This window comes from Cryptomeria japonica, chromosome 7 (genome assembly GCF_030272615.1).
Source record: "Cryptomeria japonica chromosome 7, Sugi_1.0, whole genome shotgun sequence".
In the NCBI taxonomy this organism is placed as follows: domain Eukaryota; kingdom Viridiplantae; phylum Streptophyta; class Pinopsida; order Cupressales; family Cupressaceae; genus Cryptomeria; species Cryptomeria japonica.
Window position 1 is genome coordinate 807191747 of NC_081411.1, and position 13269 is coordinate 807205015.

General features: G+C 37.0%; 1 protein-coding gene across 1 annotated transcript; it reads right to left on the bottom strand.

The window, feature by feature from the left end:
• Nucleotides 1-2837: 2837 nt before the first annotated feature.
• LOC131065533 (disease resistance protein RPS2-like) lies at nucleotides 2838-6626 on the bottom strand. Its single transcript, XM_059207814.1, has one exon. It carries the CDS (start codon nucleotides 5947-5949, stop codon nucleotides 3082-3084), a length of 2868 nt encoding a protein of 955 aa, XP_059063797.1. The 5' UTR covers nucleotides 5950-6626; the 3' UTR covers nucleotides 2838-3081.
• Between the last annotated feature and the right edge of the window lie 6643 nt (nucleotides 6627-13269).

Sequence of the window (13269 nt, forward strand, 5' to 3'; positions counted from 1 at the left end):
ACAATGTGCCGATAATCGAAAAAAATTTAAACTACCCTAAAACATGCAGAAAATTCAAAAACTTGTAGGGAAAATTAAAAACAAAGATCAAGATAGATCACTCACCGGTGGGAAGTACTCAGTAGGTCTTTGGTATCGGCAAATGTGCTCCAATCGATGGCTCTCGAACGGGATCACCATTTTGCCAGCTCAACACTCAAATTTCTTTTCTCTCCAAATGCTGGTCACAAATTTGCAAATGAGGATAAAATTGACCTAGGTTAATTTTTTATTACCTTTTTTTATTTTTGAAGGGGTAATTAATTTTTCAAAAGTGGGGCAATTTTCTTTATTTTTCAAAAATGAATTTAATTGAGAGGCCTATGTTTAATCAAATCTTTTCAATCAATTATCATGAGATCAATCGCTCAATCAAAAAATTTCAACAATTTCACGATCAATCTCCCGAGGGGGTACACAATCAAGATTTTTATCTTCATTAGGCACATTATCGAGACTTGATTTAATCTTTAAAACAATGTTTTCTCAACATCATTTCAAAGAGGGGCAAAATGTCTACCACATAAAATTGGCTATGAGCAATTAAATAAATATTTTATATTTATTTAATAATTCTTCTTCTATTAAATAGTTAATTTGAAAAGATTAATTTATTTAATTCATTTCATATTCTTCTACTAATTAATTTAATTGAAACATTTTATTATTTATTTCATTTAGCTTTTCTTCTAACTCAATTAATTAAATATATAATGTTTAATTGTTTTTCTATCCACTATCTTATAGTCTTCTCAATTAAATAATTTCTTAATTATTTAATCTCCCTTTTCCAACTCCCCTCATCTCCACATCACTTCTTCTTTGCCAACTCATCCATCATGTGGCTAAAGATATTAATAATTAATATTAATATGCATCATTATCTTCAACATTCATTCTATTCTTCAAATAATGTGTACATACACACATTCCTCAACCTTCCTATATTCTCTCCACCCTTCCTACATCTTTGGAGGGAGTTAAGTCCACTTGTCCTCTTATCCCTAAATCTTCTCCAACTATCCTATATTCTCTCAATCTTCATTCTTAGTCAAGGTGAGATGAATGACACTTGGCTTCTCCTTCCACCTTTTCCTCCATCCTGTAGGTGTTGGAGGAACATCTTTCCACCTTTCTCTCTCACATCTCAACCTCTTGCTCATAGCCATCCAAATTGCAATATTTAATCATGATCGTTGATCTTTGCCACCTAGGCTTATGCACTCAAAAATCTATAAATAGAGGTCTCCTAATCCATTTTTGAAACTAATAGCTAATCACATAGTCTTCATTTTACATCCATGAGTTTTGAGTTTAAAGCAATTTAGCATTTTAGGAGTTTTATCATAGCATATCATTATCTTTGCATATTAGCTTAATATCATTTAGCATATCAATCAACAACCAATTATTTTGTCTGAGAGAAAAATCATCTGCAACCAAGAACAATGGGGTTAGGACACAATGAGACATAATTCATGAAGGTATAACAATTTCATTTTCTTTTCTATTTCATGTTGTTTCATTGGTTGAAACCTGAGTTATATTTGCATGATAAACTAATGAGTTTGCAGTTTTAATCTTTGAGGTGAAACTTAAGTGGATACAATTTGTTTAGCCACAAAATTGTGAGTTGGCAAGATTGAGTGATATGGAGATGAGTTGAGATGGAAAAAGGAGATTAAATAATTGTAGAATTATTTAATTAATGGAGACTTTAAAAGAATGCATAGTGCATAATTAAATATTAAATATTCAATAAGATTGAATTAGAAGAATGACTAAATGAATTAAATTAATTAAACTTTTAAATTTAATTATTTAATAGAGGAATTATCATTAAATAAATAATAAATATTTATTTAATTACTCATAGCCAATTTTGAGTGTATGCAACCATCATTAATACAAATGAATTTAGCTATGTGTTATTTCTAACTTTGTTAAGGTAAAGTCGGCTCATAAATTATTTCCTTTCAAATTGTTTTGGCACCACCTTAGTGTAAAATAAAGTCCTCTCTTTGGTCCAATGATTAGTGGCCTTTAGCCTTTCAATCCTTATTAGCAATTTCTAAACTCTTTCACAAATTATTTTCTTGGCAGTTACTTTGACATCAATGACAATAAGTCCAACATATCGCGTTGCCAATAATTTGAATGCCATCTTTAATGTGCAATGACAAAAAAACCTAATATGATTTGATCTTCATATTGTGTTGATGATAATTTTAACACTACATAATTATAAATTGACTTCAAAATTGGATGAAGGTCTGATCACCTTTTTGTTTCCATGATTTATTTTCTCCAACACTCATTTATTCTAATGTGAATACATGTTGTATTAAATTTCTAGCTTAATTCGATTAAGAAAAGTAGTATTAGTTAATTATAATCTAATTTTATTCTTTATTGATTGCTAAACTATATAAAACTTATTTCAATTGAAATTAATATTACAATCAAATTATTTTTATTATTTTTATTTTTTTTAAATTATTTTATAAAATAAAATTGATCATATATTTTTTATAAAAATAAATAATAAATTCCTTTCCAAGTATCTATTGTATTTATAAGAGATGTAAATACAAGTAATAATTATAAAAGATATAAAAATAAAATAATTTTTTTAAATTTACAAATGTTATCTGTGTTTTTTTATTGAGAGGAATGGAAAGTTTAATCCAAATGACTTGGAGCTTAGTTCTTTACAAAACGAATCTATAGAAAGTTTAATTCAAATGACTTGGAGCTTAACTCTTTACAAAATAAACCTATGAAAAACCTATGAAAACTTTAATTGAGTGACTTGAAACTTAGCTCTTTAGAGGAACCTATAAAAAGTTTAGTCAATGACTTGTAGCTTCCTCTAAAACAATTCTATACATCCCCTCCTTTATCTTATCTATACACATAGAAATTCAATTAATTAATAAATACGGTCAAGTGAGGTTTTTGGTGTTGAATCTACCTAATACAAGCAATGCACGAACAAGGACGGCAGAGAAATGTAATTGAAGTAGTGAAGGAGTTGCAGATCTAACAGTTCAAGGAGTCGAGAAAATCTCTCAATCTTTCTCTGTCAGCGCCCCCATCTTCCACGCTGCGTATAAGTCCAAACGAACCCACGATATCTATCCTCGTACTTTTCTTTAGGTTTTCTACGCCCTTGGGAAATTTTTTGATTTCCTGGCAGAATCTTACTCTGAACTCCTTGAGCATGTTCATGCTTCTGTCCTCTAAGGCTGGCAACTCCTTGAGCGCTTTCAGATTCTGCAGTCTCAGCTCCTCCAGAGCTGGAAATGCTTCTTCCTTACCGAACTCATCTGGCAACTTTGTCAATTCGTTGCAGTTTTCGATCTCCAGAAGGCGCAGCAGAGGAAGGGTTTCAAATATCGCAGGTGGAAGGACCTTCACATTCAAGTACTCCAGCGTTATTCTTCTAAGAGCAGCAAGATTGCTCAGCCATCGGGGCAGCTGAACTAAACGAGGCAGTCTGCTCAGTCGAAGATCTTCTAGGGTTTTGATTTCTTTTATGTCCTCTGGAAGACTCTCCGATTGGCCTCTGCAGAGCTCCAGCCTCTCCAAGCTCTGAAATTTGCCGAGAAGGTCGTGGGGAATTTCTGCTGTCGCATAGACAAATGACAGATACCTTAGATGCTTGAGTGATTGGAGATCCTCCAATTGGGAATACTGCGAAGTATTTTCCGGCGGGGAACTTTGAAGCCTCCACTGTAAATTGTCGCAACCGTCCATAATCAGGCACTGGAGTGAAGTGATTTGTGTTATTTCGAACGGAAGGAGCCTCAGCTTAGCACAACGCCTCAAGTTCAGGTAGCGCAGATCTTCCAGCTTGTTCATTTCAAGGGGAAGGGAGACCAGCTCTTTACATTCAAAGAGGTTGAGAGACAACAGCCTCTGTAGGCGAGTGACGGCTACAGGCAAGCATTTCAGTTTGGTCCGCGAGAGATTGAGATACTCCAGCCTTTTCAGGCGTCCCAGAGTGATGGGCAGGGATTCGATCCCTGTCATGCTCAAATCGAGCGTTCTCAGCCAAGTCAATCCCTTGAGAAAGCCGGGCGGAATGACAGAAAGGCGTTCACTGTGTCGGAGGATCAGAGAACGCAGTCCGCGGCATTTGAACTCTTCAGGGAGACAAGTTATGCGATTGTACATAAGAGAGATCCGTTGGTGCTTGTGTTGGCTGATCTCCTTGGAAGGGAACTCAGCCAAATTATCTCCAGCTCTGAACAAACACCTTTCGTCATCCTCATCCTCCTTTTCAAGAATATGCGTAGCCAAATGGCGGAACATGGGATGCATCTTGCATTTTCTCACTCTGTCCAGAGACCCGGCTTCGACTCCCTCCACCACACAACGATCAATCATTATGTTCAACAGCCATCGACCTTGGGCGTCCAACTTGGAAGGACTTTTGGCAGTGATGAGCCTCTCTGCAGTCCACAGATCAATCAAGTCTGCCGTCCTCACTTTATGATTTTCAGGAAACGCTGCGAAGTAGAGGAAAGCTATTCTAAGAATTGGAGAGAGAGATTCATAACTGGAGCGAAGACACTCAAAAATGCGTCTTTCAGCGTCGGTATGATTGACAAAGAAACTATAATCGGCTTCGGTCTGTCCCAAAGCGAGCCGCCATTGCCGAGGATCTGTCTGTCCAGCCATGGCGGCAGCGAAGGCCTTGAGTGCCAAAGGGTGTCCGTGGCATTTGCTTGCTATCTTCTTTGCAGTGTCCAATACCTCTGGCAGAAGAGTCGATTCAATGGTAGAGCTTCCAAAAGCATATCTCTTAAACAACTTCCAACTGTCTTTTTCTGACAAGAGCTCTACAGAGATCAAGGGCATATCTGGGCTAATTTTTTTCAAATCACTTTTATGACGGGAAATCACAACAATTTTTGATCCGTTCGAATTGTTGGGCGGCACTCCTAGATGGGATAAGAAGCGATCACTTTCGTTGGGCAACACTCCGTCCAAGACCAGGAAGAATCTCTTTGTCTCCAGATGCCTAAAGATCTCAGTTTTGCCCTTTTCTTCTGTCCAAGTCTGGTCGAAGGTCATGTGAATTTGCTCAGCAATAGTCCTCTGCAACCAAGATATTTGACCGGTGGAGACTGTTACCCAAATTAGGGCATCATTCTCAAATGAATTCTGAACATCTTCGCTGCTCCACACGCACTTCATCAGTAGGGATTTTCCTGCACCCCCCATGCCGTGGATGCCCAGCATATTGTGTTCTTCATCCTCAAGTAGCAGGCTCTGGATCTCACTAATCTGATCATGAAGCCCAATCGGATCCACATCTATTGGCTGCGATCTTCGTTTAATGGAATTTCTTCTCATACTTGCCAGCCTTAGAGTTGTCCGCCGGAATTCACCAGTGGTCGACTCAAAGCGGGTTGAGATAGAAATAGACAGGACCCCATTTGCAGATTCTATCATGGGAGGATCAGCCGCAGCTCTACCTTCCATCATTTCCACACCATTTTGAATGCCTTTGATCTCCAAGATTTCAATCTGTTGCTGGATAGATTTGATCCTTGCGCTCACATGGAATGGTAGGAGATATTTGTGCCACCAATTCCTCGGATGTTGACAATCTTGTATAATATCCTCTGCATCTTGAGCAATTTTATAAATGGCTTTTACCAATTTCTTATGCCGCGGATTTTGAGCATAAGGGCTGACTTCATATCGTTTATAGTCAGGCATTGAACTCTTCTGAATGACACGGAGCCTCTTCAGATGATCAGCCAGTTGTTCAATGTCTTGCTTGAAATGAAGCACTCTCTTTGTTTTGTCTCTGAGCTTAATCACCTGCTTAATTGCTTCATTCAACGCGATGGAGAACACCGCCTCCGCAACCACAGGTATCAACAGTTCTGCCATATTCACAGACCTGAACTAGCTTCCAACAACTACTGCTATAAACTAACTTCCAATAACTACTGCTATATTTCACAGACTTGAACTAGATTCCAATAACTACTCCTATATTCACAGACTTGAACTAGTTTCCAATAACTACTGCTCTATCATTCATAATTTCACTCTTCTTCTCCTCGTTCTGTAGAGGTATTTAAACTTTGATCTCTTCTCCTGCTCTATAGATATTGTACCTCAACAATTTCCTATTTTTTTCCTGAAGTGATTGACTGGAGCACCGGCTTTAATAGTTCAAACAAAGTTAATATTTGGCAAGGAAATGTTTAAACAAAGTTTTTCTGACGTGTGACTCACTCCAAATGCGGGACAAAGGAAACTTCCAGTATAAATCATTTATTATGCTGCTAGAGGCTGCTGCGTACCTTCGCACTGAATTTCCTCCACATTTATTCTATCTTAGCCCCGGTGCAATCAAAGTTTACTTCCAGATTTGAGCAAAAGCGCGAAATTGCACAACAAAATCTTGGAGACTTGAATGACGCCAAAGAGGGTTGAATTGTAGAGCTTCAGATTTGGTGAAGACGGCGAGTTCCACCCACTTTCGTTTCTCTTGCAAAGAAATCGATAGGGTTCGTGTTCAAAGCTCACCATAGGAAATACCTGCGAAAGTGGATCGCCGACCTCCCGTTTACTATCGGCTCGTATGTAAGTTGTGGGATAATTTCCAGATGTTATAACGTGCTTGTAAACAAATATTGTCGCCGCCAGGCGAAATGTCTTCGAGTCGTCGTGTGCATGGGGCACGTCATCTTATTTATAGTTTTATATTTGTTTGGAATTAGTCGCCCCTATAACTTGCTTCGTGTAGAGGAAAGATGGGAAAACATTATCATTGGCATACACATATAAGTAGTGAATAAAAAGATGACACATTTTAGTTATAAGTCAATATGATATGAATTTTTTTTATCTGTAAAATGCGACCCAAGATTGTAAGGATTCAATATAATATAAAGTGAATTTATATTGTGGATCTTTCTTAGAAGATCTTGGTTGCTTCTCTCAACATAGAATAAAGATCTATTCCTATTGTTGTTGAGAACTATACAAAATTTGTACAAAATGGGGCTTTATATATATGTTTGCCTGTCGCTAATCTGGTAACAAAGCTTACAAACATAATCAAGCATCTTTAGTCGTCTTTGTATTTAGTTGCTTCTAACCCTTGTCATAGCTTGGTAGTCATTAGTAATCCATAGCAGCCAAAACGGAGAGAAACCATACCCTTACTCCTCATTATAAAAGGCCTCAGAGAATACAATATCGAAGAAAGAATTCAACCATTGTAAGTTGTCAAAGTCATCCATACCTACCCTTTTTCTTGGGAAGTCTCTTCCCATCTTTGCCCACTGTTGATGTTGAGCAAGTGTGACCACATCCAAATTGAGAATGAAGGGTTGTCGTGCTACTACTGCTCCAAGTTCCAACAACTTAGGCAGGTTGTCCAACCATGTGATTCCTGCCCCCATTTCTACATATACCACTATGTCGACATCGTCCCAAAGGAAGTCCTCCTTGAAAATTTCCCATAGCAATAACAAGATTTCCACTTTTGTGCCAACCAAATCCAGAAGGGAGGCCAAGAATCTTGATGTGACATCCGTGTTAACATGATATCAATTCGCCAAAATAAGAAATTCCCTTCCAAGGACCATTCTTATGGCCTTCATTATCATCAATCCCAGCTTCTTACATATAGATTGTAGTCTCTGATCCAAGATGAAACCTAGAAAAGTTATTTTCCTCTTATCACATTGGGGCCTAATGGGAGAATACATTGCTTCAATTTCTCAGTAAGATAATATGAGTGATATTTCTCTATTTTGGTCCTATATAAACAACTCCTCAACTAGCCACTCATGCAAATTGAATGCCTCGACTTGGCTTTCTCTTGCTTGTAGTCGTTCATGGCTATTGATAAGACTTTATTCTTGTGTGATTGTACCCACCCACTTGTATGTTTTAATATTTTCTTGCTTCGATCAATACGATGACTTGAATCAAACCATGAACATTCCATATTCTCGATGATCTACTACCACCTATTACTTTTTGTATCTTTGCCAAAGATAGAGGTGTTTATGCCAAGATAACTTAATTAAAAGGCCCTTTCACTTCCTTAAGTTTCCACCAGTGCTTTGTTATTGGTAATCGAGTCTACTCCATCAACACCATCATTTGCCAACTTGTTGGCCAATATGTTTCCTTCTTTGAAAATATGATTGAATATTATGTCATCAAAGCTAGTTGTCAATTCATTTGCTTTTTCGAGTAAAGCCCATAGCTTCTAGTTGGTTGTTGTACTTGTGCGCATAACATTGATCACCAATGTTGAATCTATTGGAATCAAGGAACATTGAGGGGGGGTGAATCAGTGTTTTGCAATCTTTAACATTATTAATCCGATTCTTCAACCATCTAATGCAAATCAACAAAAGAAAGATGAAAACACATAAAGCAAATATTCACAACACCATAACACCAAATTCATACGTGGAAAACCCTGTTAAGGGAAAAACCATGGTAGGATTGAGACCCACAATGTTAATATACTATGTCAGAAGTATAGAAATATTACATAAGGAGAATGCACATGCATTCAGGCACACTACCTAGAGCTTACTGCTCAAATTACAATAAGGGCTACAACCCCAGAAGGCTCACTACCTTACAAAGATGATTACAAAAGATAATTGGAATGTCTGAACTAATAAACAACATCTGCAAATACCAGGGTATAGTTTCAGTTAGGCACAAAATACATAATCTTACACTACTCTATTCTATTGTTCTGTTACATTTCAGAGCAGGATCCTTTACTAGCACACGTGAAACTACACACAATTGCTCACAAATACTTTCCATACAACCAATGATATTAAAAATGACAATATCAATCACTCTCATATATCCGCAACATCAAATTAGATCTTTTACACTTCAACCCAAAACACATAAGACACAAATGAAACATGTTCTCCAAGTCAGCTGAGTCCAAACCAAAACAATCATGCAGACCAAAAATAATTGTCCACGTGCTACCAAAATGTCGGCTTACCTTCCTTGAACACAAAAACAACCACAAAAATCAATCCACATAATCCGCACAATGATTATTCACACGAGATTGCTAATGAAAACTGTTCTAACCAAAAACCTGTATACCGAATCTTCTAACTCACTTTAGAATCAACACCAGAGGCCACAAACCTAGAATATGGTAGATAATATATCCATAATGCTTCCCTGAGATCCACAACACAAAATATTCACTAGAAATAAAATCCCAACCAAAATACTGCATTTTGTTGAATGTCTTGTTTCATCTCACTGGACCTAACCAAAACTCAATCACTCTTCTGATATGAACAAATCATGAAATGTGGATGGGTGCATTAGCATTAGTTTCCATCAATGACAACATCTAACTACCTGTGCAATGTCTCTTGCCAACAATCTCCCCCTTTGGTATTGGTGGCAACAGTTAGTAAAAAATGACTAATTGTCAGACCGAAACCAAAACATTATACATTGCAACCAAAAATCCAAAATTGAAAACTCCAAAAGACTTCCCCTAAGATTTTTACAACATTTTTCACTCTTCTATACTCCCCCTTTGACATCAATGGAAAAGATGGGGTTTTGGATGACAAAATTCAACCCAAAACTCTATATACATATATACACATAGTCCTTACTTACAAAAACTTAAAAATATATGCAAAAGAGTTCTTCAATGAATTCAAGTGGTTATCCCAGCCCTTATTGAGACTCTCCAGGATAGATATGAGCCCACTGAATAGGTATGCCTAATTTAAGATATGTTGATTCATTGGCAGCCTAAGCATTTTGAGCATCTGTCAAGGCACTAAGCATAGTGTCCAACTTAGGAGTAATATGACTCCAAAGATCACTAAATCTGCCAATTATTCTTTCCCTGTCATGGCTCAAACTCTTGATCTTCATGACTACTCACAGAAACTGAGAATGGATCAATTGAGTGAGATATATGGGCTAATAGGGTCTCAAGTTCCTTGACCTTCTTCTCAATATCCAAAGTAAATTTGGATAGTGATAGACATGATTTATAAATATTGCCACCTTTGGATAATGCATCCTGCATACTCTTGACACAAGCATCTAATGTGGCTCTATCATCAGTGATCATTCTTTTCAGTGACCTAAGCCTCTTAGCATTCAATTCACTCCAAACCTTCACCTCACTTGACTTTTCCAAGGACTCAAAATGAGTATCCACTGAATTTATCAACCTCTTCAGCTGTTCAGATGGAGTATCTGATGTGTTCTTCCAAAATGTGGGCATTATCTTTTCAAGAACATCAGATGCAAGGGTAAGCAACTCACTGTCTTTTATGTGATATTTTAGCAAGTCCTCACTTGCCTTGGCCTAAGCAAACGAATCTAGTTGAAGCTTTTGAATAGGGGACAAAGAGGCAAGGTTAACGAGGCCTTGAACAAATTATGGATCATCAATAATCTATTTGCCCTTCATTGCCCCTGCAATGTCTCTTGCTTAAGTATTAACTTCAACCTTCTCTATTACCTTCCCTGCATTAGCCTTACCTGGGATTGCATCCTTCTCAATTGTCTCAATAGGATCAACAGTGTCAACCGAAGGATTCTAAGCATCCTCAACCTCATTATCATTACCTGCTTCTCCTTCACCCTCATCTGCCGCATCCTCATTTATGGCATCTTTCAGAACATTTACTTCTACCTGATCATCTGTTTGCATTTTTGGAATAGAAAGAGTATCATCCTTTGTCTGCTCAGTTTCTAGATCATTATAAGTTTTCTTAGGGATACCTTCATATTGATTCTAAAGTAATACCTTCCTCAAATTTGCCTCAGTGTCTTTTATAACTTCATCAATTTTTCCAATCATTATCTTATTCACTCTAGTCTTGCTCCAGAACTTGTTCTTTTCTAACTTAAGAATTCTTGCAATTTCTTCCTTAGATATCACAAAGCATAAATTGACTAGCACATATTCTCTTAATCTCTCTTTGTCCTTATTAGCCCTTTTTCTTCTCATCTCTAAAATATCATACAAACTTTTGGGTGTTTCTGACATTATTTCAATTAAAGATCTAATGTGATCATGCAAATACTTAATAGTAGCTTCCGCTAGTGTCCTTTTGTAATTCTCATCAAAATTGTCATACCATTCAAAGATTGGTCTTAGATTAACATTCTTAACAATCTCATCTATAATTTTATCTAAGAACATAGGAGGTTTAACTTTGAATCTTACTTGCTTAATCACATTGTCAATTCCAGAGGATTTTGGTTTCTTGCTTCCATTGGATGGCTTCTCCTTGGTGACTTTGGAGGCCTTAGTTGTTTTGGCCTTAACCTCCTTGACTTCTTCATCAGATTATGTTTCCTCATCATCCAAAGTCACAAATCTTACTGTCTTCCTCTTCTCTCCTTTGTCGAATGACTTGACTCATGATTTTGCAAGACCGGAGGAAGGAGCTGTTCTTTTGGTTTGCTTAGGCTTAGAAGAAGACACTTTCAGTTTGGCTTTCTTCACTTTAACATTCTATTCTTCAGATAAGATATTCCTTTTCCTCACCTCTCGGACTGCCTCCTTTGAAATTCCTATACTCTCCTCATAAGCTTCTACTTCCTTCCTGACTTTCTTTTGAATTTCCAACTTGTTGAACTGCTTGTGCATCTTCAAGCTCTTCTTTGCATAGGTTATGAACCTCTCTTCAGCAATGTCCACTGGTTTTCTAAATAATTACCGAGCATAAAGTTCCAAAATTTTCTCATCAACTTCATACCCCATGGGCATGATCCATACAGTTTGGGGTTCAACAGCTTCCATCAAGCATTGGTCAGTGTCCACCATAAAGAAAATTGTGTCTTGATACTTCTCCATTATTGTCTTAGGGATCCTTTCCCTCATGCATTTCCTTCTAAAATTTTTTTTATTATCCAAAAAGATTAGCATTTTGAACCTTGGAATGACTACTCTTATATAGATACTCTCTAATTTTCACTCCCACAAGTCTATCAAAACCCCATTGTACCTATCCAACTCCTGGAACTTCATTCATGAAGTATAAAAATAAGCACATGATCAAGGTTCTGTATTTGAATGGATGTTTCTTGTTTTCCTTGATCTTCTACAAATTCTTTATCAACTCACTCCAAAGCAATTCACACAGGTCATACTTCTTATTTTCCCTAACCATTTCATATGCAACATAAATTGTTGTTTTGGATACAAAGTTTTCTCTACTAGAGTAGTATACCTTATACCCAATCACCATTGAAGCAAACTTAACATCATATTCCAAAATGTCATTGATTGTCATCACTCTTCGGTCAAATTTAGATTCGGTTGCATCTGTGAGAATTTGATTCTTCATAGCCTTCAATGATGGTAGCTCACCGGATGAACACAATCATGTTACAACCCTAATGGCATTCTTCATGATCTTGAAAGGCTTTCTTAGCCACATGAACTCATCATGCATTATTCTCAGCATGTACTGGACCCATTCGGGTTCATAAAACACGGGAAATATGACAAACTGTGCAAAACCCTTATCCTCCACAGCTTTGAATTCAATTTTTAAGTTACCAATCTTATTTTCCATCTTCTTGGTGTATAAATTTAGCATCTGCGCGCTTCCAAGCTCTTTAATATTGCAATGTGTGAAAGCCCTAACATCCTCAATATGCAAAACGTCGTGAGGTACGGATGAGAATGTGCTTTTCGGATTGTCCTCCATGGAAATGAATGCATGCTTCTTGAAGTCTGGTTGAGCCCTTTCAATGATGCCAACGACTAGTGGAGTTGCAATTCTAGAGGCAACCATTTTCAGAAATTCAAACTTCAAACCTAAAAGGTCTCACCGGTAAATACCTTGACAACCGGATTAGGGTTCCCTGCCGAATTGCCTTATCACTTTGAAATCATTGAAATCTTCTCTCAAAGATTGCTCAAAGACTATCACTTCAAATGCAAAGTGAGAAATGAAGTAAGTCACCTTTTATCTTCTACAAACCTAACTTTTAGGTATAATAAATGCACTTTGCCCTAATACTTCCAGATACTCTGTATAGCACAAAAATCATCTACAGACCCTCAAATCTTCTCATACTCTTCTGGAAATCCTTCCAATAGATTAGAAATCATTAAATGCAACTTCTACAACCTATTGGAATCAGGCACAAATCTCAAACAAGGGGTTTATAAGATTTTCATTAAAACTCCCCCAAGCTTAG